Raw genomic sequence first — 26677 nt, 5'->3', positions numbered from 1 at the left:
CGCCAAATAATTTCATTGCGTTTTACATCAGGAGTAGACAGTTCTGCCAACCTGATCTCACAGCAATTCGTAACAATTCAACAAGGTGGCTAATTCGTACGAATTCATACGACCTCACTCGTACGAATTAGTACGATTTTTGCTAAATCTTACATATTTTACGAATTGCCCAATTCTTATGAATTCATACGAATGACCTACCCCTGACCCCGCCCCTAAACCTACCCATCACGTGGGTTTAGACAAATCGTACAAATTCGTACGAATTAGCCACCTTTTTATCACTTGTACGAATTCGTACAAATTGGTCGTGAGATAGTGTTGGTTCTGCAGTACATTGAGAGTTTAAGCTAGCAGAGAGTTGTTACGGATGGGTTTATTCCATCCGCACGCACCGAAACTCAAGCAATTCTGCACGTTCACATTCCCCCACCAACTAACGGAACTGTCTGTGTTTTAGCGCGTGCACAAGAATAAAACGAGTGCATTTGTATTAAGCGACTCGGGCGACCCGGGTTTGATTCCAGTCCGAAGTGGTTCCTACATTCAATATGCAAATATCTGTTCCCATTGTCTCACTGATGTTCTCTGGGTAAGTAAGTTACTGGTATACTGAGGCATGTCAGTCAAATGCAATCTCTCATACAGTGTCATTATTTATAAAGATTACTTTATTGTAGCCTATTTGAAGCACACTATAATGATGCCATTAGCACACTTCAAGTTTACTTGGAATGCTTTACAATGTGTTTTAAAATCACTAAAAGTTTGTTATCAGTATAATATTAATGCATGTTCAACACTCTTACAGTGCAATTGTAATGTCACCTAAATATATTTTAAGTTTAAGCTGAGTGAATTCTGCATTTCAAAACTTAAATAAGAGTATATTTTAAGTGCCTACTTAAGTATACTTGGAATAGTTCCACTTTAGCACAAACAAGTATATTAAATACAACTTTAGTTGAACTTCAGCACTGCTTTTGTACAACTAAAATGCATTTAGTACAAAATTGGTTGTTTCAGTTTAATAGACTTTAAGTATACCAATTTATAGTGTTGCATCAATACATATAATAAATTGTGCTTCAGTATAAAATCTTTTCACTAGGGGATGAGGACTGATTTTATTTTTCATATGAGCTCTGCTATTGGGGCTTGGCTTGAGAGAGGTCAAATCTGATTTATGTAATCAGTTGATTTCAGTCATTTAACAGGATTATCTAATGTTGACATTGTGATTTTAAAAATGTTCAGAAACAATTGATGTTTTTCAGAATTAATTTGCCGCTTTACATGGATAAATACATGGAATATCTCTTAGTCATGATGCCAACACTTATACTGTCTTTTACAGTATAGAATAAACAACAACAACAAAAAAGCAATTAAGTTTGGGATAGGAGGAAACGCAGGTAAGGATTACATGCTTTAGCTTCTCTTTTCCAGGAGGTTACAGCAAAACCACAATCAAGTGGGCAGCGTGGTCATGATTACAATCTGTGTTCATGCACTTTAACATTTAACCATGCACAGATATTGAAGGATTAATTCTGAAATGAACGTATGAAAAATGCAACGTACAGTATAAGTAAAACTGACTCATCACAAAACTGGTTTAGACTTTTAAAAATTAAACTATCAAACCTGCTGTGGTGTTTGACCCAGCGACAGTTTGATTAATTTTTCTTGGTGTTCTAGACGTTTTTGATCACTTTGATAATTAGGTTGTTTTCATATTTCATGAACACGTCGTTTTAAAGTCAAAATTAAAATCCTTGCAAAAATGCAACTCAATCTGTACTGTGTCTAACAAGGAGAGAGCAATGTTTGAGCAATGGCTATTATATAGGGCATTGGATGTAGTTTGTATATGTAGGACATGGTCCTCATCAAATGTCAGTGCAGATAATCCTCAAAGCATCTGAAGCTCCTTTTTAAACGAGGTTTGTAGACAAATCACCTGTGTGTTATTATTCCAGAATTTTTAATTTATTAAAATTAGAGTTATTGCATTAAAGTTTGTAGTTTCTATGACAATGGAAGACTGACTATGTATACAAATATGAATGCACTATAGGTTGAATATTATTGTAATCTGTGTTTATTATGTTGACCATCAGAAATCTAATGGATCATATGGATTATTTGTTACATAATTTCACCCCTACAGAAAATACTGAATACTTCTGCCATATTTCATCTGACATTATCAGATACTAGCGTTCATAGCTAGCTTTTTTAAAATACTTATTTCAGTGAATCATATTTTTCATAGGCCTGAAAAAAAATAAAAAAAATAAGAAGCATTGAATTATATTAATATGGCCATATGCTGAATAGGATAATGTAGAGGTTTGGTTTCTATATCTCTTTTTAATGGGATCATTCTCTATTTTTGATGGTTTCACACTCTTGAAGGTCAACAAATCACCTCACAATCCTTGCTGCAACCTAACCCGTATTTAATTTAGTGTAAGACATACTTTTTGTATAGTTTTGTTTATGGTTTTCAAGGATTAGAGGCTAATATGTATCTTGTCCAGCAACCTGATTTGGTAAGTTTAAATGGATATGACATCCAACGTGTTTTTTTTTTCATTTTTTTTTTCAGTTAGTTGGTTTTTGGATGTCAGTGGACCAAACAGCGAATTGATTGGTTACCAGTAATCTTCAAAATATCTTCTTTTTTGGTTTCAAATGTAACCGGTGACAGAATCTTCATTGGGATGAACAGATACATTTTGTTGGATTAATTCAAATTCAATTCAAACAAAAATTTGCCCTAACAAAAGTAGGTACAAGCAATACAATGTTGCATTTTCTAAAATGAATATCTCTGTGACAAAGCATGAAATATCCGGAAACAGATAAACCTCAGGATTCCATATTACATAACATCCTCTACTGTTCTTTTATATCATGCGCTTTAAACCAGTATTGGTATTTCCGGTTCAACAGCACCTTGGAAAAACATGGGGGAAAAAAGTAATTTCCTCCTTTTCCCTATATCTCCCTCCTTTATCCTCTGCTAGGATCCATCCCTGTAAAAATCTCTTTTCTTTGGGAAATTACTTTGGGGAAAAATCACATGGACAATTATTATAACCTACTGTATTATTATAATACCCTTGTGATATTATATGCCTTACAGAGATTAGTAAAAAAAAAAAAAAAAACTCATGTCATGCAAAAACCCATATGACTTGCGTAGAACACAATACCTCTGTTTCTATCATATGACTTCCAAATACTAGTGCACAGTGAAATAGACTACAGTTATGGTACTTTCATGGTGTTTTTTTTTTTTGGTCATTTTTGTTGTTTGACACCCCCAGAAACCGTTCGCTTACATTGTGAACGTTTTTTAAAAGAACAGTGTGGACATTTTTCTAAACATTGCAAAAACTTTAACTGCTAAAAAAAAAAAAAAAAACCTCTCTTTATTCTCTCCAAGATAATTTGTGAATTCCTGATTAATAAAAGTTAAATAATAATTTACAGCATAAGCCCCTGTGGGCTTAGTCCAGTGTCTGTTTGTGCTGACATCTGTCATATTTCCCATAGCCATTTCCCTACATTTGTATGAAATATCCCACATTAATCACCCAGCTGTCAAATCAGACAGGATTTGCTGTGTGTGTGTGTGTGTGTGTGTGTGTGTGTGTGTGTGTGTGTGTGTGTGTGTGTGTGTGTGTGTGTGTGTGTGTGTGTGTGTAGCAATAATTTTTGCATGTGCAAACAGATGTAAGAGCTTCTTCGCAGCATCAAAGATGTTACAGATTTATCTTTATCTTCTTTACTGTAAACCATTGTTGAAAAAACTGTTGCACTTCTGAGGCAGTCTTGAAAATGGAGGAAGTTCCCACTGAGATTTGGCAGATAGCCCTGCATCAGACTGAAGAATAATCTGACTGATAATCTGTTTTATTGCTATGCTCACAAAAATAAGCTACGGGTTTAGATGGAAGAACAATTTGCCCTTTGAAATGATAACAGTGAAAAGGACGGGGGGAAGGGAACCGTGGGTGGGGTGGGGAAGGGGAAGGGGGGCCGTAGGGGAAGTTAGAGCAAAACATAAGAGACTGATAGCATTAGAGCAAGACATGAAGTAGAGCAGCTGTCATTTGTGAAAGCTCTGCGTCCGTCCAGTTGGTCTACCAAGGAGAAGAAAGCACAGATGGGACGCATTAGCAAGCATCTGCAAAACAAAAGTTTGAATGTCTGAAACAAGGACCTCGAAGCCAGGATCACTCATCTCCTTGTGCCTCCTGGAGCACGATGGGTATACAGCGTGCTCAGAGAGCATCTCTGGCTCTCACGCTCAACTACGTGGCATTGGCCATGGCGATCTCCGCCGTCACCACCAGCTACTGGTGTGAGGGGACCAGAAAGGTGATCAAGCCTTTCTGCACGGGGCAGGTGAAAGTCAAGCAGACGTACTGCATCCGCTTTAACAGCTCCGACATCAACGACACGCGGCTGGTGCAGTACATCTATGAGACCGGAGAGGAGAAGTTCCTCATGAGGAAGTTCCACGCAGGCATCTGGTTCTCCTGTGAACAAACCATGGACTTACAAGGTAAGACAGCATTACTGCCTCTTTCTCATGGCTGGACTGCCTACAAAAACCACTGGTGTTTTCATTTAAAGTTCATTCTATGCATTTCCTAGTAAACAGCATTAGTTAATCGAATCATCTCTTAACATGAATTAAATACATTTTTAACATTTGTTAATGCAATAGTTAACGTGAAGTAACAACATTCATGAACTTCATAATTGTGCAAGGTGCTATAAGGTTAGGCTAAAAGGAAGCACTTGGTAAAAGGATTTAAAAAGTTGTCCCCCAAAAAGATAACCTGAGAAACTTCCTGTGTCTCTGAACGGCCTGAATAGGGATGTAAACCTCCTTCAGATCTATCATGACAAACCCGCCTCCCTCCTGAATTTTCACCACGCTTCAGCATCAGCATCAGCATCCTGAAACAGCAATTCTGAAGAGCGTAGTTCCATCGATGCAAATTCAAGATGGGTGTAGTCTCCCATATAGGTTTTCAACATCAGAAAGTGGACCAGATTTACTAAACAGGACAAATTAGCATGCGAGCGAAATTCTGCGCGTGATCTACGGAAGACGCGCAAATGAAAGAACACCAACGCAGCCGGATCATTTTCATAATGACCAACAAGAGCAGCGCAAATTAGCCTCTGGTTTAAGACTTGCTTTTTGGGAGGCGTTAAATAATGGCACAAATACCAGTAAACTGACAAGCGCAAACCTTAGTAAATCACCGTCCATGATTCATTTAAATGATGTTTTATTAACAAAGTTCGGGAGGAGCACGTTCAGATAATTAACCTAAATTAACTGAAGAGGAGCGCACTCAGTTAATCAACCAATTACCAAAATAAGAGGTATATGTACAGCAGACTTACCTCCGTTTGTCAACAGTTTAACAGCATCCCTCCACCACTTCATCTCCTCACTTCTAGTCCTAAGTACTCTTTCAACAACCGGGGGGAGTACTCTGGGTTCGGGAAAAAATTCAGAGCTCGGAGCCCTAACTTATGCATAACCTTTACTCCACTTAATTACATGTAAGTGTGAACTCATGAAATACTCTCCTCCCATAAATTTTGAGTCTGAAAGGGAAACTCCTACAAATGCATATGCAGTAAGGTGTCCACGCCTTTTCACCTTTTTAACTGTGGGCCCTATTTTAACGGTCTGAAATGCAAGTATCAAGCGCAAAACGCAAGTAACTTTGTGGGCGGGTCTCGGGCGCTGCTGCTATTATACTGGCGGGATAAATGATGCAAATCTAAAATGGGTTGGTCTGAAGTAGCTTCATTATTCATAGGTGTGGTTTGGGCGTAACGTGAAATAAACCAATCAGAGCGACATCTCACATTCCCTTTAAGAGCAGGCGCTCTTGTTCTAAAGCGGATTCCTATTATAACGGCGGATTTGCCAGGCGCACGCCAGGAGCGGTTCACAGCCGAGGAGACCGACGTTCTCGTCAGGGCCATAAAACACAGAGAAGTGACATTGGGGATGGAGAAACCCACCCAAATTAGCTTCGGTTAAACAGGCGTATGATAATTTGGGTAAATCCGTAAATGTGTAAGCTAGATGTATGCTTTTATAATAATCTATCTATCTATCTATCTATCTATCTATCTATCTATCTATCTATCTATCTATCTATCTATCTATCTATCTATCTATCTATCTATCTATCTATCTATCTATCTATCTATCTATCTATCTATCTATCTATCTATCTATCTATCTATCGTAATAATGTATGATTTGCAAAAATGAAAACTGCTGCTTCTGTGTAGATGAGAGAATCAAAGTGCATGCGCGTTGTGCACACGCTACATTGATTATGGCCAAGCATGCGCCCTTAAAATAGCATATGAATATCATGCGCAACGCGCCACTGACTTTAAACTAGGTTTTTTCGGTCAGTGGCGGAATTGTTTTCTAAACCTGCAAAATAGCACCAGGGAACGTTTGCGCTGGAACACGCCTCCTCTTTGCGCTGAACCGCCACGGGGAGCGCAAGTGTATTTCTTAGTTAACCTACGTGCGTCTGTGGAGGGAAAAGTCTGCTGTGCACGGGTGCAAAATAGGAATGATACATGCGTCGGTGTACAAAGTAAATTGCGCTGGGTGCAAGATAGGGCCCTGTGTGTCTTTAGTAAATCCTGACAGTATAGTTTTTAATTAGTAAAGATTTAGATTTAGTTAGTAAATCTGGTCCGGTATCGGCTGTAAAAGCCAGACTCCCTTTGAGAAGGAGACACTTCTTCTACGGCTCCTCTTTCCAAAGGGGAAGAACTTAGAACTTCCTGCCCCAAAATGAGAGCCTCCCAACCAGCAGCTATAGGGAGCAGTCCATTGAAAAAAAGGGGACCACGATGGAATTGGATGATACCTCAGTTTTATGATTTATGAAGAATCATCCCATTTGGCAAAAGTCTCCACCTTAATATAATATATTCAGTAAAACTTGTTCCTTCTTAAAGAATGTGAATCCATTTGTTTGATGCACATTTGGAGACAGAAGCCAATGTTTACCAGAATTGTCTCTTTATAGGATTTACCTGTAGGAGCTTTTTAGAGATTGCACCAGATCATGAAAGAGGTGGGTAAGTAACAAGTGTTACATGTTATAATTACCTAAAACAAATTCCGTTACATCTACTAGTTCGTTAAATTCAAAAACTAACACCACCCAAACACTTCTCTAGACATCAGACATCTAGGTCATCAGATTTTCTTTTGCTTACAATATGTGCAAGTGTGCATGTAAGCTAATTGTAGCCTAAAGGTGAATCAGTTTATCTGTTTAATAGACGGAAATAGCTACATTTTAAAGTCATTAATCCCCTTTTCATAATTATTATTATTTATTAAAAAAAGACATTTACTGAGAACAAAGCACAACTTTTTTATCGGAAATATATATATATATTTAAAAAAGTCTACAATAGTAGAAAGGAGGAGCATGTTCTTAATGTATGTATGGAATAATGTATAAATTTAAATGCTAATTTAAAAGCAAAAGGACAACAATGTCTCTCTCTCTTTCTCTCTCTCTCTCAGAAGTGCTCTGGCTGTGTATTGTGGCTGAGTGTCTGTACATCGGTCTGCTGTTCACCGGTGGAGCTATGATGGTCATAGAGATGTGTCCATGCTTTAACATGATGAACAGACTCAAGCTCAATGCCTTTGCAGCTCTGTGCACCGCTCTCTCAGGTAAAAATAAATAAAACACATAGGAACAGTTGGGGCAGTACTTTCTTTTTTTTTTATAGATAGTTAATTGCATTTAGTTTAAGATAGCCTACTGTTAGTTTTAAATGTATATATCTGCTATAGGGCTGGTATGACGGTACTGTATATCGTGACCACGGTATAACGTCTATCATTAGAGATTTTACAATATCGTTTATTTCTCTGTATGTAAATATATCCGCGTAGCACAGTACTACTTAAAGTTATATACACGTAAGAGTGATAAAGAAACATGTATGAATGAGAAATTGAAGAGTGGGATGTGCTTGATGATGAGTGCAATAAAGTGCAAAAAAGATTGCGTTTGGTGACGCAAACTCAATGCGTTTGGTGCTCGCGCTGACTGACATTCACCAGAAGTGCGCTAAGACAGTAGTTCTTTTGCAAAGACCAGACTGTTAGGATTTGCTCTGTTTGCTGATGTAGTTCACACTGTTGTGCATCAGAATTAGCCAAATTTCTGAATACTGAATAAGCACTGGTCTGTAAATGTTGGCGGTAATGGTCATATTTTCATGGATATGACATCATAGTGTCACAATCAGGGCTTGACATTAACTTTTTTACTCACCTGCGACTGTGGCTAGTGGGTTTCCAAAGTTACTAGCGACTCAGCATTTTCACTGGCCACCATTTTGACAATGATAATGAAACTGCCATATAGATATTTTTAATATTATCTCATAATTTGGCAGCAGGTATATTAGGCTGCTGTCACTTGAAGACCTGACGCACGGATCCATTATACTGTTCCACGTGCATTTTCTTTCTCAACTGTTTACGTTCACTTAAAACATAACTGACTGCGTTTACGTGATTACTCACCAAGACCGGGATTTTGTCATTATGTTTCGTGTATTTGACTGTTTAAGCGCAATAAGCAGCAAAAAATAACTACGTTTAGTACTAAGAGGCGGCTTTATGTGCCGCACTATAATAATAATTTATAATAATTAATAATAATAATAATAATTAATTACATTTATATAGCGCTTTTCTAGGTAGGCCTACTCAAAGCGCTGTTACATGAAAGGGGGGAATCTCCTCAGCCACCACCAATGTGCAGCATCCACTTGGATGATGCGACGGCAGCCATATTGCGCCAGAACGCCCACCACACACCAGCTTACTGGTGGAGAGGAGACAGTGATGAAGCCAATCAGTATATGGGGATGATTAGGAGGCCATGATGGACAGAGGCCAAGGGGCAGATTTGGCCAGGATGCCGGGGTTACACCCCTACTCTTTTTCGAAGGACATCCTGGGATTTTTAATGACCACAGAGAGTCAGGACCTCGGTTTAACGTCTCATCCGAAGGACGGTGCTCATTGACAGTATAGTGTCCCCATCACTACACTGGGGCGTTAGGACCCACACAGACCACAGGGTGAGCGCCCCCTGCTGGCCTCACTAACACCTCTTCCAGCAGCAACCTGGTTTTCTCAGAAGGTCTCCCATCCAGGTACTAACCAGGCTCAACCCTGCTTAGCTTTAGTGGGCAACCAGTCTTGGGCTACAGGGTGATATGGCTGCTGTTTACAGGGTGATATGGCTGCTGTTGCACTAATAGCAATTGTTACGTTATGAGAAATTTATTACATTATAAACTCACCAAAAACATGTCATATTTTTACAATTGTAATAGCTTTTAAAACATAATCTTTTTTTTTATTCCATTACAGTACACTACTGTCACATTTTGGTTTTGTCATTGTCATGTTTCTGTGTCTTGTCATGTGATTCCACTGTAGACCACTGTTTGTAAGTTCATGTTCATGTTCATGTCTTCATTTTGAGTTTTTCATGCCACGCCATGTTTTTGTTTCATGTTTGATCTTGTTTGTAATAAACTGCACTTGGGTTCAGAATACTTGACCATCAACAATGAACCCAGCAGTTGCCCTCCTAAATTATAAATCTACGCCAGGGGAATCATCCCCTGGAGGTCTATGTTGAGGACTTCTGTGAACTTTGCGATTTGGTAGATTTTAATGACGTGGCTCTAAAGGACATTTTTCATTTTGGGCTGAACGAACCAGTGCGGTCTCGATTGCCAGGGGGAAAAATTCATTTTCCCCTGGCCCAGTACATTGACTATGCTTTGTTGGTGAGTGGCTCAACTTTTACGGTGTTTTTTGCGGACGAGGAGCCCCGCAAAACCACAGTACCCTCCAAGCCTGAGTCTCTTCACGTCACGCCTGCCAAGCCTGAGCCTCTTTACGTCATGATCAGGGGCCGTATTCACAAAGCATTTTATCTTACCAGATTACTCCGGAGTACTCCTAAATCGCACTGAAAGATTTTAGCTAGGAGTTTTCTCTTAAAAGTTATTCACAACGCCTTTCAGACCTACTCTTAGTAAAGAAAAATGACAATTCCTAAACTAAGAGTGAGTCTTTGTTGCTATGGATGACGTCATTACTCATGCACGAGCTTGACTGAAGTGACCACCTTGATTGGCTGATGATTGTAACGCGGGAATGATTCCAAACACCTCCTCTACGATGATGATTGACAGGTGACAGGTCTGAGAATGCGTGCGCTACACAAGTAGTGCGAAGGACGGAAGATGATGAATAACTGAATAAATAGCCTAAATGAATAAAGAGTAAGGCAAAACAAATAGCCTAGTAGCCTAATGAAACATATGGATTGATGCAATATCTTTGCAACATTATTGAATTAATCTGTCACTATATGCCTCTGCCTACGTTTGCAAAGAGAAGAACATTTTAATTTGATTCACAATGAAACGTTACAATTAGTTTACATTACATGCAATGAGTAGCCTAGTTTTGGTTGTTGTTGGTGGCGTTATTGCATCCCTAGTTATGCCTACAATGCAAAATTGTTCCCTCGTGATTGGAAGCTCCTGTAGCCGCCGCACGCATTTCAAAACATCGCAACGTGAAATGCCACAAAAAGCGGTTTGTGAATAGGTCTTAGTGAGTTAGGAGTCCTCTCGACTTCTTTTAAGCTGTCCCAGGCGTAGGTGCTACTTTTAGGGCTAAAATGCTTTGTGAATTACTCTTAGTCAAAAAAATTAGGAGTCCTAAAGTTACGAGTGACACGCCCATTATTTTTAGGAGTTGCTCCTAAATTCGCCAGTTAGGAGCTACTTTTAGCCTTAAAATTATTTGTGAATACGGCCCCTGATCTTGTTTGATCTTGTTTGTAATAAACTGCACTTGGGTTCTCAATAAGCTTACCTCCAGTGGATCCCTTTAACTTGCACGGATTAATTGTTCACCACAAGACTAGTAGGGTAGAGTGGGGGAAAACGCCCCCCTGGGGTAAAACGCCCCCCACCTGTTTTTCCCAAAATAACCACTAAAAGTAGTCAAGATACATTTTTACTGTTGCTATGCACTACGTTGATAACGGGGATATACAAATCTCTATGGAGAAGCTGACACCAGCGACACATTTGAAGAGAAGAGGATTACATGGTAAATGCTATAATTTTCAGATATTAGTAAATAAGTGTTTAAGAGAATATTGTTCTGCAGGATATCGCAGTGATGTATGATAGATGAATAGTGAAGTCTGTAGTTTGAGATCATATATTATTTATAAGGAATATAATTATATTTGAAAAATTAAATTTTTTTTTAAAAACTCATAGCTTGTGGGGTAAAACGCCCCCCCCTGGGGGCATAGTTTCTCTATCATAATTACTATAATAAAATATTTCTGTCTATCAAATCCTTTGTTTTACACTTAATGCAGTATAACTAGGTGGTAAAATCTAAACATTTGAACAAAACATGAAAGAATTACCTCAAGTGAGCATTAACTAGCTAGCTTGCTAGCAAAGTTAGCTCACTGATGGAAGGTAGTTAAATTTGGCTGTTTTGGACATTGCTGAAATAAATATTAATATATATACATGTTGATACATTACTTGCCTTTTACCTTTAGAGATTAAAAACTATTGTCTGTTAATTTTGCTGTTGATCTATGAAGCAAACTGGTTGGTAAGAAAGGGGGCATTTTACCCCACCTTGGGGGACGTTTTACCCCACCGCTGGGGCAAAACGCCCCCTTTGTACAAAAATATTTTCAGTGAAAATACTAATTAATTATGAAGGCTGAGCAATTTTAATATTTGGTGAATAACTCCTGCCATAGTCACTCAAAACCGGGATGGCAATTCTAGTCACATTTATGTTTTGTTTCACTGTAATGTCACATTTTCCTTAAGGGGGGCGTTTTCCCCCACTCTACCCTAATATGCGCTAACAAAGTAAATAGGGTACATTTTGATTTCATGTCGACTCCAGAATAGCAGAACAGCCGAAAGGTTTGTTTGAGCTGCGCCCTCTACTGCACAGGCGTAAATATGCATTTCCTTCTGCCTGAGGCTTATTCATTTCACTTTTGGTGTGAAAGGGCCTTAAAAGTTGCCAAAAATATAACTTTTTTTTAATGTTATTAAAAAACAAACAAGCAAGCCCAGCCCAGGTGAGAAAATGTAACGCAAAAGTAATGTAACGGGTTACTTTTCATAAAAACTAACTAATGCAATTAGTTACTTTTTGGGGGAGTAACACAATATTGTAATGCATTACTTTTAAAAGTAACTTTCCCCAAACTGTTTAACAGTATGTACAGTACAGGTCAAAAGTTTGGAAACATTACTATTTTTAATGTTTTTGAAAGAAGTTTCTTCTGCTCATCAAGCCTGCATTTATTTGATCAAAAATACAGAAAAAAATAATAATATTGTGATATATTATTACAATTTAAAATAATTGGTTTTTAATTTATTATACTTTAAATGATCATTTATTTCTGTGATGCAAAGCTGAATTTTCAGGGTCATTACTCCAGTCTATCACATGATCCTTTAGAAATCATTATAATATGATGATTCATTATCAAAGTCGGAAACAGTTCTGCTGCTTAATATTTTTTCATAACCTGTGATACTTTTTTAGGATACTTTGATGAATTAAAAAAAATAAAAATAATAAAAATAATAATAAAAATAAAAAAAAGAAGCAAATTTTTTAAAAATAGAAATCTTTTGTAACAACAATATACACTGGTCAGTAATTTGGGGTCAGTAAATTTTTTTTCTTTCTTTTTTTGAAATAAATCAATACTTTTATTCAGCAAGGATGTGTTAAATTGATAAAAAGTGATAGTAGCCTAAAGAAGATTTATATTATTAGAAACTATTTTTTTTATTTTGAATAAATGCAGTTCTTTTTAACCTTTTATTCATCAAATATATTAGGCAGCAGAACTGTTTCCAACACTCATAATAAATCAGAATATTAGAATGATTTCTAAAGGATCATGTGATAGACTGGATGTCGCATGTGACACTGAAGACTGGAGTAATGATGCTGAAAATTCAGTTTTGCATCACAGGAATAAATTATTTTTTAAAGTATATTCAAATAGAAAACTATTATTTTAAGTTGTAATAATATTTCACAATATTACTGTTTTTTTTTCTGTATTTGTGATCAAATAAACACAGCCATGATAAGCATTAGAGACTTCTTTCAAAAATATTAAAAAAACGTAATGTTTCCAAACTTTTGACCTGTACTGTATACCGTATGTATACAAGAAGTAGCAGTACTAGTAGCAGTAGTAGTAGCAGTTGTAGTAGCAGTAGTAGTAGTAGTAGTAGTAGTAGTAGCAGTAGTAGTAGCAGTTGTAGTAGCAGTTGTAGTAGTAGTGGATTTTGTTGGCAGGTTAAGATTGGATTTAGATTTTTTTTACTGTAAAGGAATACCACTGCTTTTTGTTTATTTATATATATATTTTTTAATCTGTTGCAGATAGTTTAAGACTGTATTTAGATTTTTTTTTTTTTATGTACTGTAAGGGAATACTAATATGTTTTTATGTTTTAAAAGCTATTACAATTATGAAAATATGACAAGTTGATAATGTAATACATTTCTCATAATGTAAAATGTTTTATTACATTATGAGCTCAAGATTTTCTAGCGTTTTGAGAACATTATTACATTATGAACATTTTATTGCAATAAAAATGTAATACTTACAGTATTACATTATGTGCAGTTATTATATAATGAGTTGCTACACACGCAATCCCATGCCGAAATTCAAGCCCTGCAACAGAAACAATACTCATCTGGAGCAAATGAAGCGAGTGAGTGAGGAGAGGAGGGTTTGAGTGTAACTCGCTGTCGGAGAGATGAGAGAGCAAGAAAGCGCAGCTGGTATCGTGTATATATTCTGCGGAAAATAAGTATTGGAAGCATTTCAGGTATTTCAGTAGTGATTTATACCGAAACAACTATATTTTACAGCACTTAGTTTATTATTTCAGATGCTTTTTAAAAGACTACAATTAAAAAATGTATATACTATATATAAAATTCAACCTGCCAAAGTGGCTAGGAGTGACTGCGTTACACGCCACTGCTGAAATACACCTGCATTGTACATCAAAAGAGTTGCAAAGAGCAATAATATCCTTTAAGTAAAAATCAAAGAATGTGGGTGACAACTTTCCCTGTTAGTGGTGTGTCTTCTATTAAAGTGTCTTTGATCATGTGAACTGACTATTTTAACATTAAGGACATATGTGTCCCTGGATCACTAAACCAGTCACATGTATATTTGTGGTAATAGCCAACAATACATTGTATGGCTCAAAATGATAGATTTTTCTTTTATGCCAAAAATCATTAGGTTATTAAGTAAAGATCATGTTCCATGAAGATATTTTGTAAATTTCCTACCGTAAATATATAAAACATTTATTTTTGTGAGTGAATGCAGCACAATCGTGGACATAAATTGACAACTTTAAAGGCGATTTTCTCAATGGTTAGATTTTTTTGCACCCTCAGATTCCAGATGTTCAAATATTGTCCTATCATAACATAACATACATCAATGGAAAGCTTATTTATTCAGCTTTCATATGATATATACATCTCAGTTTCAAAATTGTAACCCATGTGACTGGTTTTGTGGTCCAGTGTCACATATATTTTTTTATTATAAGGGAATGGGGTTGAAAAACTAATTGGAATAAAATAACAGAGAGCAAAAATAAATCAGGCCAGTTGGTTTAACGATCTTCTTTGATAGTTTGACCTGTGTCTGTGTGGCAGAAGACATCCAGAATATTCAAATCTTAAAGGTCTTATCTATTTTACATGCACTGTAAGAAAACAAATCTGCAGAAAACCGGAAAAAGCTGTGGAAATTTTCTGCAAAGATTTTCCATTATGTTTACGGATATCTCCAATGACCTAAAACACAGCACAAGGCGATGCATAATTCAAAATACGGGGAAATGTCTGTGAAAAATCAACATAGAAAAGTATTAACACAGTACGTCGGGCCCTATTTTAACAGACTTTTCTGTCTTGCTTTCACATTTTTGGCACAGACAGACAGACAGAGGAACACTAGTCCCTGTTGAATGCTCATTGCCAGAAAAGTAGAAAATCCTGCAAGCTCAACTCCTGCCAGTCATCCCCAGCTGTGAAACAGAGATGAGATTATACAGCACAAATCCAACCGCTTCATGTGTTCCCGACACTTTACAGAGAGCGATGATGGGTCAGCGATGCCCCAGACACCAACTGAGCAATGCTGTTCATCACAGGGGTGAAAAAGCGCCTCCCTGGGTCTATACTCTACATTATTTCTCTTTTTTTTCCCTTGCTGTGTGTGACAACAAAAATGTGGGCATACATAAAAAAATAAAAAAAAATAAAAAAAATTGTGGCCATTTTTTTATGTTATATATATGGCTATATATATTGCTGTATATATATTGCTTTGCATTGTTGTAACAAAATTTAATGAGGTTTGCGCTCAAAACAACAACAGAAAATGCATATAAAGAAAAGAAATCTTAATTTAAGCATAAATAATCTCTGAAAAGTTTTAATATTTTACGCTTTATTTTTTTTTTGTGTGTGTGAAAAGTATTTCAATATTTTACTGAAAACAAGAAAAAATAGTGATTAAGAAAAAGTTGTCTTGCAGTGAATGTGTGTTTGTGGCAGTGGTGGGAGGTTGTTTTGGACAGGAAGCTGCGTCTCTGGTCTGTCCCAACAGCGTGGGGATTTGGTAGTTTGTGCTGTAATCGGATTGGTGTGGGGGGTTAGGGGTTTTGGTACGTGACATGGCCAGCCGAGACCATCCTCCCTCCCCCTATTTTTTTTCACTATAATCCTGGTTGTAGGAATGCTCACCAACACACTTGATGCACATCAGCACCTGCCATTAGAAGAAACGACAGTGAAAAAACACATCACATGATGCATGTGCATTGCAGCGGTGTGGTCGGCTTCTAAAATATTTGCATTTGGGTTTTTTAGTTATTGATAAATGTTCCATTTAATGTTTACTTGGTTTCAATTCATATTCAATAGCCTAATATAACATTTCTGTCACAATAAAAAAAGTAATCAAGTGTTTCTACATTATTTTCAAACCAGACAGTGCAGGGCAATCACTGCAGGTGTAATGAATGTTGCAGGCACTCTAACTTAACTTTGCTGAACGGTAATTTGACCAGCTCACTCGCAGATTTAATTCAGATGTGACTAACTTTGGTCTTAGAAAGCAATCCGTTAACATTCTCATTGATCTCAGTAGGACTGATTCGTGGTGTTCAGGGCAAAGTCCTCCAAGCCAAGGCAAAGACCCCCTGTTTAAAAAAACAAAAAAAACATATATGTAAATGTAAATTCATATTCATGTATTTTTACAGTAACAATGCAATTTATGTTCTATTTAATGAAACGAAGTATAAAGATAGTGCTTATTACCATAAATATTCCATAATGGATACTTTATTTGTTACCTGATGTTCACCTGTTCTTTTTAATAGTTAACTTATTTTCGGATCATCAGTCATCAAGACTCGGTAAACACTGCAGGTCACGTGAGATGTAGGCTACTTTTAATTGCACCATACAAAACTGATTGCTCACTTAAAAAAAAAAAAGCCTTTGCAGGTCGTTTTTGACGTGAAAAGTGATATCTGAGTGGGTGAGTTGTTTAGGCTGCTTATTTTTTAATTGGTCTTCCCATTAACATATTTCTTCAGACTGATTCTCACGAGCACTAAATTGAGAGGCGCAATTTTTTACCCGCACAAACAGTGCAATATCCAATCATAGTATGGCAAGCCATTTTAACATTTAATCATTTAAACCAACTAGTCTCTATTTTCATGCTACTAGTACTTATTTTTTAGATACTAGTAACTATTCCATTAAGTACTAGTCCTTATTCATTAGCTAGTGCTTATTCTTTAGGTACTAGTACCTTTTTAAAGATACTAGTACTTATTCATTAAATACTAGTACTTATTTATTAGATACTAGTACTTATTCATTAGATACTAGTACTTATTTATTAGATACTAGTACTTATTTATTAGATACTAGTACTTATTTATTAGATACTAGTACTTATTTATTAGATACTAGTACTTATTCATTAGATACTAGTTCTTATTCATTAGATACTAGTACTTATTCATTAGATACTAGTTCTTATTTATTAGATACTAGTACTTATTCATTAGATACTAGTTCTTATTTATTAGTTACTAGTACTTATTCATTAGATACTAGTACTTATTTATTAGATACTAGTACTTATTCATTAGATACTAGTACTTATTCATTAGATACTAGTACTTATTCATTAGATACTAGTACTTATTCATTAGATACTAGTTCTTATTTATTAGATACTAGTACTTATTCATTAGATACTAGTACTTATTCATTAGATACTAGTACTTATTCATTAGATACTAGTTCTTATTTATTAGATACTAGTTCTTATTTATTAGATACTACTTAGTCATTAGTTACTAGTACTTATTAGATACTAGTTCTTATTTATTAGATACTAGTACTTATTCATTAGATACTAGTTCTTATTTATTAGATACTAGTACTTATTCATTAGATACTAGTACTTATTCATTAGTTACTAGTACTTATTCATTAGATACTAGTTCTTATTTATTAGATACTAGTACTTATTCATTAGATACTAGTTCTTATTTATTAGATACTAGTTCTTATTTATTAGATACTAGTACTTATTCATTAGATACTAGTACCTATTTATTAGACACTAGTATCTTTTGTAATTACTACTAGTAACTATTCTTATTTTACTAGTCACACCTGTTTTTTTACTCGTCTTATATTATGACCAGTCAGAACGGCCACTGGAGAGTTAAATTAAAAATCTTACTAGTAACATAAAAAATCGTACTAGTAACATTTGGAATAAATACTAGTATCTAATAATTAGGTACTAGTATCTATTGAATAAGTACTAGTAGCTAATCAATAAGTACTAGTATCTAATTAATAGGTACTAGTATCTACTGAATAAGTATCTAATTAATAGGTACTAGTATCTAATGAATAAGTATCTAATTAATAGGTACTAGTATCTAATGAATAAGTACTAGTAGCTAATGAATAAGTACTAGTATATTTAATAGGTACTAGTATCTAATGACTTAGTACTAGTATTTATTGAATAAATACTAGTATCTAGTAATAGGTACTAGTATCTAAAAAATAAGTACTAGTACCTAATGAATATCTACTAGTATCTAATATGTACTAGTCACAATTGGAATACACACTAGTCAGAACTGAATAGTTGATATCTGAATGACAGATCCCCATAGAAGTCAATGGCAAAAAATAATAATTTGTTACTAGTAACAAAAGAATAGTTACTAGTCACTATTGAAATAAGTACTAGTATCTAATGAATAAGTACTAGTATCTAATAATAAGTACTAGTAACTAATGAATAAGTACTAGTATCTAATAAATAAGAACTAGTATCTAATGAAAAAGTACTAGTATCTTTAAAAAGGTACTAGTACCTAAAGAATAAGTACTAGTAGCATGAAAATAGAGACTAGTCGGTTTAAATGATTAAATGTTAAAACGGCTTGCCATAATATGAGTGCGATGGAGACTTTGCCTCCTCTCACATGACTTTTCAAAATTTAAACCGTCATGCTTTTCTTTTCTTTTTTTGTGGGGGAGTTGTCAAAACTCAGTGGGACTTAATGGAACCAGGGGAGGCAAGAGAGACACTTCTCGCCGTAACTTTCACCGCTGGTGTTGCTGTTGGACAGTGCACACTTTTTTTAAAATGTCATATTTCTTAATATTTGCGTTGTTTTAGTTCCTATCTTGACTCCTCGGAGGAAACAGCCCTATCACAGCTGGTCAAGTTGCTACTACGCCTATTAATATACAATAATTAATCATTTCTACTTCTTATAAAGTTGTTTTTGCAACTGGATAGTTTATTCTTTGAATAGACATTATACAGAAACTGATAGTGACATCTTGTGGACAAAGCCAAAAATGACAACATATGCGCTGTAATTTTTCTGTGTCCCAGGCCTTTTCGGGATGGTTGCACATATGATGTTCACCACAGCTTTCCAGCTGGCTGTTCAGCTGGGTCCAGAAGACTGGAGACCTAAGACATGGGACTACAGCTGGTCCTATCTGTGAGTCTCATGTATGACACTTTGCAAATAAATTTGCCAGCAGATGGACATTAATACATTTAGCAGGATAGTTGATCTTATAGACGTGAAAATGTATTTTTTTTTGCACAAAAACAGTTCTCTACATACAGTGAGTAATGTGAACTTTTATTCATTTATAGCTATATCTATATCTATATATATACAGTCAAACCAAAATTTATTCAGACATCTATAACATTTCCCACATTATGACAGTTTATATTTCACTGGTTTTTGCCATCCTTCTGTTAGACTGTCTAACAAAAGAATTCGGTTAAATTTAAGTACACAATTAGATAATACCAATTTAGGTCAACCAATTACCAAGCAATGCTTCATTTTGTTCAGTCTGTGGTGTAAAAAGGTCGCATTAGCAATTAAAGAAAAAACATTTAAGCAAAACATGGTCAGGTCAAAAAGTTTGAATAATTTTTGGTCCCATATTTTTTAAAATAAATTTTACTGGTAGTTCACTGTATGAAGAATTTTTGGGTATATGTCACAGTTTACTTTATTTTGCTATCCTCACTTACATAAATGTGACCCTGGACCACAAAACCAGTCACATGGGTCTTTTTTTTTTTTAAATTAAGATTTATACATCACGAAAAGCTGAATAAATAATATTTCCGTTGATGTATGGTTTGTTAGGATAGGACAATATTTGGCCGAGATACGACTATTTGAAAATCTGGAATCTGAGGGTGCAAAAAAATCAAAACATTGTGAACATCTCCTTTAAAGTTGTCCATTTATGTTCGTGATTGTGCTGCATTCACTCACAAAAATAAATGTTTTATATATTTACGGAAGGAAATTTACAAAATATCTTCATGGAAAATGATGTTTATTTAATATCATAATGATTTTTTGACCCATACAATGTATTGTTGGCTATTGCCACAAACCCGTGCGACTTATGACTGGTTTTGTGATCCAGGGTCACAAATGAACTGTAGTGTCCTAAATCTGGTGTCTGAATAATTTATGGTTTGACTGTATATAACTGTATTTATTGGTATGCATCAACTACAGTACATAATACAGTATGTGTCAGTTATGTTTAACTTTTTTTTTTTCAGTAGTAAAAAAAAAAAAAAAAAATAGAATATTAAATATGATCTTCTCTCCACTTTTTCTCAGTCTGGCATGGGGCTCGTTCGGCACCTGCATGGGCTCGGCGGTCACGGCATTAAACCGTTACACCAAAACCATCATTGAGTTTAAGTTCAAGCGGAGGACGATTGAGAAGAAACTGCGCATCAAGCAGATTCTGGAGCTGGACGTCCCAGAAGACTTATGGTACACCACTTCATTACAAGAGCAAGCAGACCAACACGCTGCTCTGTATGTGAACGGCACCGGACCGTCCTGCATCAACTCCACAATACTGGACAATTGGGGCAGAGCATACTGCTGAAAACTCATGAAGGACACTGCTCCTCTTCAGCACAGACATTTTTGTGCATTTATATCATAGGGCTTCTATCAACAGAGCAGGATATGGACTAAAGTTATTTTGCAGTGCCACATCTGTTCTGACAAGACTCGCTGTGCTACCGTGAACTTTGTTCATATGCTGATAACTGAGGTTTAAAGTAATGTTCTGAGTTTAAAAAACAAGTTAAGCTCTATCGACAACAAATTTGACTGATGTCAGTTATAACGGAATATAATTCATGCTGAAACAATGTTGGCATTCTTGACAAAAACATAGTTTGACATAATTTTCAATTAATACTTAATGGACAGGTCTTAATTTTATGTAATTTTGCAGTATTTATAATAATGGATTTATCCGCGCACATCATTATTATAATTCCCATGCGTTCTCTTTAATGATTGTAACTTCAATTCATTGTTCCTCCTATAAATATATAGCCTGACTACGTCAGACTTCTTACTTCCGCTCAATTTCATGTCGCTTCTGTACTCAGTCTGAAACAGCGTAATAGCTTTCCGTTTTCCTCCGGCCTGAAAACAGCCGGCCAATCAACGAACAGAGGGCGGGCTGAGAGCCGTGACGTAGACACTGATTGGACCGTGGATGCATAGATTTATTTCACATAATCTGCAAAAGTCGTTCACAGCCATGTTCACTCCGGTATTTCGCTCGATGGTTTTGTTTTCGCGTCATACTACATGTATTTACAGTGGAAGTTAGATGCGGCTGAGCATGCGCATAACACACGCCATAACCAAACGTTATGTGATTGGCTTACGGGAACCAATGATTTTAAACTTCAGACAAGCGCCTCCCCGCGAGAAAGAAAACGCTTTTCAATTATGCCATGCCAGACTCTGTCTACAAAGCAAAGCGAAGTAGCAGAGTTTGGTATTACCGGGCTAATAAATATACGCTATATGGACAAAAGTGTTGGGACACCCGACCTTTGCACCAACAGGGACTGTAATGACATTGCATTCTAAATACACAGACATTAAAATATGGAGTTGGTCCCCCCTTTGATTGAAACAATTGAATTAAATGTGACCCTGAACCACAAAACCAGTCACATGGGTCAATTTTATGAAATTGAAATATATACATCATATGAAAGCTGTTGGATATTTACAAAATATCTTCATGGAACATGATCTTTACTTAATAGCCTGATGATTTTTGGTATAAAAGAAAAATCGATAATTTTGACCCATACAATGTATTGTTGGCTATTGCCACAAATATACCCGTGCGACTGGTTTTGTGATCCAGGGTCACAAATAATTAAGAGGTGTGTCCCAATACTTGTACATATAGTGTATATGGAAGTGCAGCTATATGTATTTAAAAGGAAACTATTTTATAAATTATGATTTTTAATCCAAAAGCAAGGTTAGTTCAAATGGAGTAACTCCAACACTATTAAAGCACAAAGCAAAAATATTTTCTGTGATGATTAACAGCATGTCACATGTACTGTCATTAGACTTGTTCTCTAACCCAGGGTAGCCTATCTATCATACCATGCATTGTTTGAAAATTGAAAATTGATTAATTCATTTGAAATGTCATTATGTCTCATATGAACTTTAAACCACAGAGAGGTACGGACGCCATCTTCTGGACCGACATTTCAGTGCCTCTGGCAGAAAAAAGACTCCTTTAATAAGACATGCTCCTGTGCCACATTTATTACACACTTGTGTCAGTGCCAGCCATCTTGTATATGCACTTGTAGGATGAGTGAAATCCCTCAATCTCTTATGGATGTAAGCGTGGGTTTCTGGATTAGTTCTTCTGTCTTTGATGGCACGGAAAACGGTTGAATTGTACTTGTATGTGTGCTGCATGTTGATGAAGCGCTGCTTATTAAATGGATAATTAATATAAAAATGACATCCGTCATCATTAACTAACCCTCACATAGCATTTTCTCATTACTGTGATGCGTCGGATTTATGATGTGTTGGTCTGATTGTTAGAGTTTTTGATATATGCATGAGTAGCCTATAGAATTGTGATGGATGTGACAGCATTGATTAGATATCACAAAATCCTGTTAATTATAATGTGGTTTTGTGTATATGGAATATATTTCTCTGTGATCATTGCAGCTGGTGACTTCTTAAAAGACTTAAGTTTGTGTGTTTCAGTTCTGAAAGAGCTCAGAGGAACATCATGATTTGCATAAAGCTGCAATTATGAGGCACATTGTGCAGGTGTATCCTGAGAGAGAGTCATGCATGTCTATGAAAGAAAATGCAAACAAATGCATTGCCAAAGATCTTTAATTGCAGAACCAAAACCAAAAATTAAAGAATATACTCGTGTTAAGTCTCAGATATGGCATCATACAATTCAATATGAAAAGAAATAAAGAAGAAGAAAAAAAACATCTGTTATTTTCATTCAGACAGTATTTCAATAACACTGTGAGTTTTTGATACTTTTCTTAGTGAATTTTGAGCCCACTGACACTTCACATGAGAAATCCACATTATCGGTCCAGTCCGAGGAGTCGATGGTCAGAGAGCTGCTCATTTTGAAGGTTTTGTCTTGTTGTTTCTCAGTAGCACTGCTCCAAACTCCATCTGTAACAGAGCGTCCACTGACTGTCCAGCTGACATGAACCAGAGCTACAGAAATATCCTCAGCCAGACACACAAGTGTAGCTTTACTCTCCTTCAGAGCCTCAGTGGGTAAGGGATAATAGATAGGGGGCGCTGGCCCAAAAAAGGTTGAGAACCACAGTGGTGTAGAGTTATAGGCTTTTCAAACTATTTTAAGGCATGAATTAAAAAATGTTTTTTCGAGTTTAAATATGTAATTTTGGTGATCAAAGATGAGTTTTTAGGGATACAGTTATTGACTACTTAACTACATATTTTAGGACAATTTTACAAATACAGAGGCTATGTGTGATCACTTACCTGATATGTTATATGATTGGTGGATGTCATGCTATCGGACTTTTCTTGTATTTAAAGGAACACTCCACCGTTTTTTGAAATAGGGCTTATTCACCTTCTTTCCTACATTTAGATAGGTGGGCAAATGCATTTTTGTCTCAGTGCATGCATTGTTTTAGTTTGACAGGGTCGGCGCTAGCTTAGCTTAGCATAATGAATGGAATCCTTTGTTGCCAGCTAGCATGTCCTGAGTAAAAGTGATATAAAAAAAAAAAAAAAAAACCTAATTACTTCTTGTAGCCTGCGTATTCACAACAAGTACAAATAGCGATGCAGATTAACACTAGGTGATTTCCTATGCAGATATTGACTTGGGACTATATTAGGGGGAAGCACAGGCAAAGCACTGCTACTTGGGCGCAGAGATATCACGCCCAAGTAGCAGTGCTTCGCCTGTGCTTCCCCCTAATATAGTCCATAATATATAAGTCAATATCTGCCTAGGAAATCGCCTAGTGTTAATCTGCATCGCTATTTGTACTTGTTGTGAATACGCAGGCCACAAGAAGTAATTCGTTTTTTTTTTTTTTTTATATATCACTTTTACTCAGGACATGCTAGCTGGCAACAAAGGATTCCATTCATTATGCTAAGCTAAGCTAGCGCCGACCCTGTCAATCTAAAACAATGCATGCACTGAGACAAAAATGCATTTGCCCACCTATCTAAATGTAGGAAAGAAAGTGAATAAGCCCTATTTCAAAAAACGGTGGAGTGTTCCTTTAAATGAGTCTTTGTGTACCTGCAAGCTTTTAGCGCTCATGAAGGCCTCTGTGCCAAAATGCATTGGTGAATAAAAATAGTATTAAAATAATTCATGCAAGTATAAACCGCAAGTAACAAATGCAAGTTTAATGTTTTACAAAAAAGCATCTGATGTTCTGAAATAATCAAAATCTGAAATTTAGAAACAGTGAGAGCCAAAAACAGTCATAAATTTCACTAAATACTATATTTTAAAGCACTGAATATTGCTTTGTTTTGTATGTGAATTTTGTTTAGTTTTTTCCCATTTTGAATTATTTTGCTCCTTCATTATTGTTCATGTACAGATGAAGATCCCCTGATCATTTGCTGTTAATGCTCTTGTCTGGTTGAATGAACAGATAAAAAGAGACAGAGAAACTGCTGATTTGCATAGAGCTGATTATAACAGCAGGTGTTTCCTGTGTGTCAGAATCAACTTCCTGTCCTGAAGAAAATCTCCACAGCTCACTGCATCTGCTAGAAGACACACTTCAGCATGAACTTTACAATCCAGATTCACATGATGTCGTATCACACGAATGTCAGGCCATCAGGAGCATTTTGTTAACATATAGGTGACGTAACTTATTCCAAGTGTCTGTTGCAATGACTTCACCTTTTCTTCCAAATCCGGTCTCAGCGCAAATTGTTTGACGAGCACTTCGTAGAGAAAGAGTTTTTAGCTAGACAAAATCCCCTTGCCTTAACTGATAGTTACTTGTATGAAAGATACAGATTTTCCGCGGAAGGAATTTCTTATCTTTGCGAACTTCTTGAGCCGCACATAAAGAATTTAACACGTCGAATTCATGCACTTACTGTACCGCAAATGGTATTGCGTTGCGGTATTTATTTATTTATTTTTTGCAAGTGGTACATTCTTGCACGGTGGGTGACGCACAGAAGCTGGGGGAAAACATATGTTTGTCGAACCATTCGCAAGGTGGTCCTCGCTCTGCAGGAGTACATGAAAAGTTTCATTAGTGTTCCCCGGACATTTATCGACCATGTCCATAAAAGAGGGCTTTTATCAAATTGCCAGTAAGATATATTGATAGGGTGACATCACATGAACACTTTTTTTTAAGCAAATTTCACAAGTGTACTATACAATATAATACATGTTAAGAATCTTTATTTTGAATCAAAACATCATATTTTGAATCTTTTTTTTATTATTCTTCTGTTAATCTTATGATAGGATTCCCTAGAGTCATTGCAACATGTATGCAGTCTATTGCTCCAATCTCCACTGCTCTAGGGGAACATGAGGCAGATTATGTTAATAGGAAGTCCTATCACAGCCTTAATGTTCAGGTAGAGATGATGTGAATATGTGAGATGATTATTTTCTGTGAGATGAATCTTTAAATTAATAGTAACATTAACAGATATAATGATTTACTAAACATTTCATCTGCAGACGACTTGTGGTCATGAACATATATGATCAAGTTTGGATGCCAAATGGCCTGGCTCCAGTGCTTGTCTCACAAATTTTCCATGATTCTGTGTTGTGTCAGCGCTTTGATGAAAACAAGTTAAATTTGGTACAGTACAAAACACTGTTAATTTGAACTGAGCTAGAAAAATCTACACAATAACCCCCTATCATGACCCTCAGACAGGGCCACAGCACCATTTCAATGTGGCCCTCAGTAAAACCAGAGTGAAGATAGAGATGACCTTTGGCATCCTAAAGGCACGTTTCAATGGTGTTCGGCCCTTAAGAGTCACCAGAGCGGGCATCACAGATAGTGGCTGCATGTGCCATTCTGCACAATATAGCCACCAGTAGAAAGGAGTGAGAAACACCACAAAACCAGCTTCTCCCCGATGAAACTGACCCGATCACAGTTGACCACCCAGCTGGTGCAGATGTAGATGCAATCACCATACAATATTACACTTAATAAAAGCACACTGAAACTGCAGATAGGTCTCCAACTGTTTTATTGGTTTTGTGGGATGGGAGGGAGAAAGAGAGCAAGAGAAAGTTGCATTAATAAATATTCATACTAAAGTGTTACTTGGTTAAATAAGTTATACTAAATAAGTTATACCCTGACTGAGTCTGTTTCCACCTGAAACATAATTCCACCACAAACATGATCATTACAAGTTTTCTGGAGGCTCATCAAATCACAAAAAGTTC

The 26677-nt window shown here is 36.2% G+C and overlaps 1 protein-coding gene across 1 annotated transcript; it reads left to right on the top strand.

The window, feature by feature from the left end:
• Positions 1–4111: 4111 nt before the first annotated feature.
• Positions 4112–22905, top strand: gsg1l2a (gsg1-like 2a). The gene is made up of 5 exons (XM_084407642.1): positions 4112–4582; positions 7110–7157; positions 7619–7771; positions 19230–19341; positions 20506–22905. The coding sequence occupies exons 1-5, from the start codon at positions 4282–4284 to the stop codon at positions 20780–20782; spliced, it is 891 nt and encodes a 296-aa protein (XP_084263768.1). The 5' UTR covers positions 4112–4281; the 3' UTR covers positions 20783–22905.
• Positions 22906–26677: the final 3772 nt, after the last annotated feature.

This window comes from Rutilus rutilus, assembly GCF_951802725.1.
Source record: "Rutilus rutilus genome assembly, chromosome: 1".
Taxonomy (NCBI): Eukaryota; Metazoa; Chordata; class Actinopteri; order Cypriniformes; family Leuciscidae; genus Rutilus; species Rutilus rutilus.
The sequence above is the reverse complement of the archived record's forward strand: the minus strand, read 5'-3'. Positions and strand labels throughout refer to the sequence as shown.

Coding starts and splice junctions, on each gene's coding strand:
- gsg1l2a (XM_084407642.1), top strand. CDS start 4,282: ATGGGTATACAGCGTGCTCAGAGAGCATCTCTGGCTCTCACGCTCAAC. Junction 7,158..7,618: donor TGCACCAGATCATGAAAGAG/GTGGGTAAGTAA, acceptor TCTCTCTCTCAG/AAGTGCTCTGGCTGTGTATT. Junction 19,342..20,505: donor GACTACAGCTGGTCCTATCT/GTGAGTCTCATG, acceptor ACTTTTTCTCAG/TCTGGCATGGGGCTCGTTCG.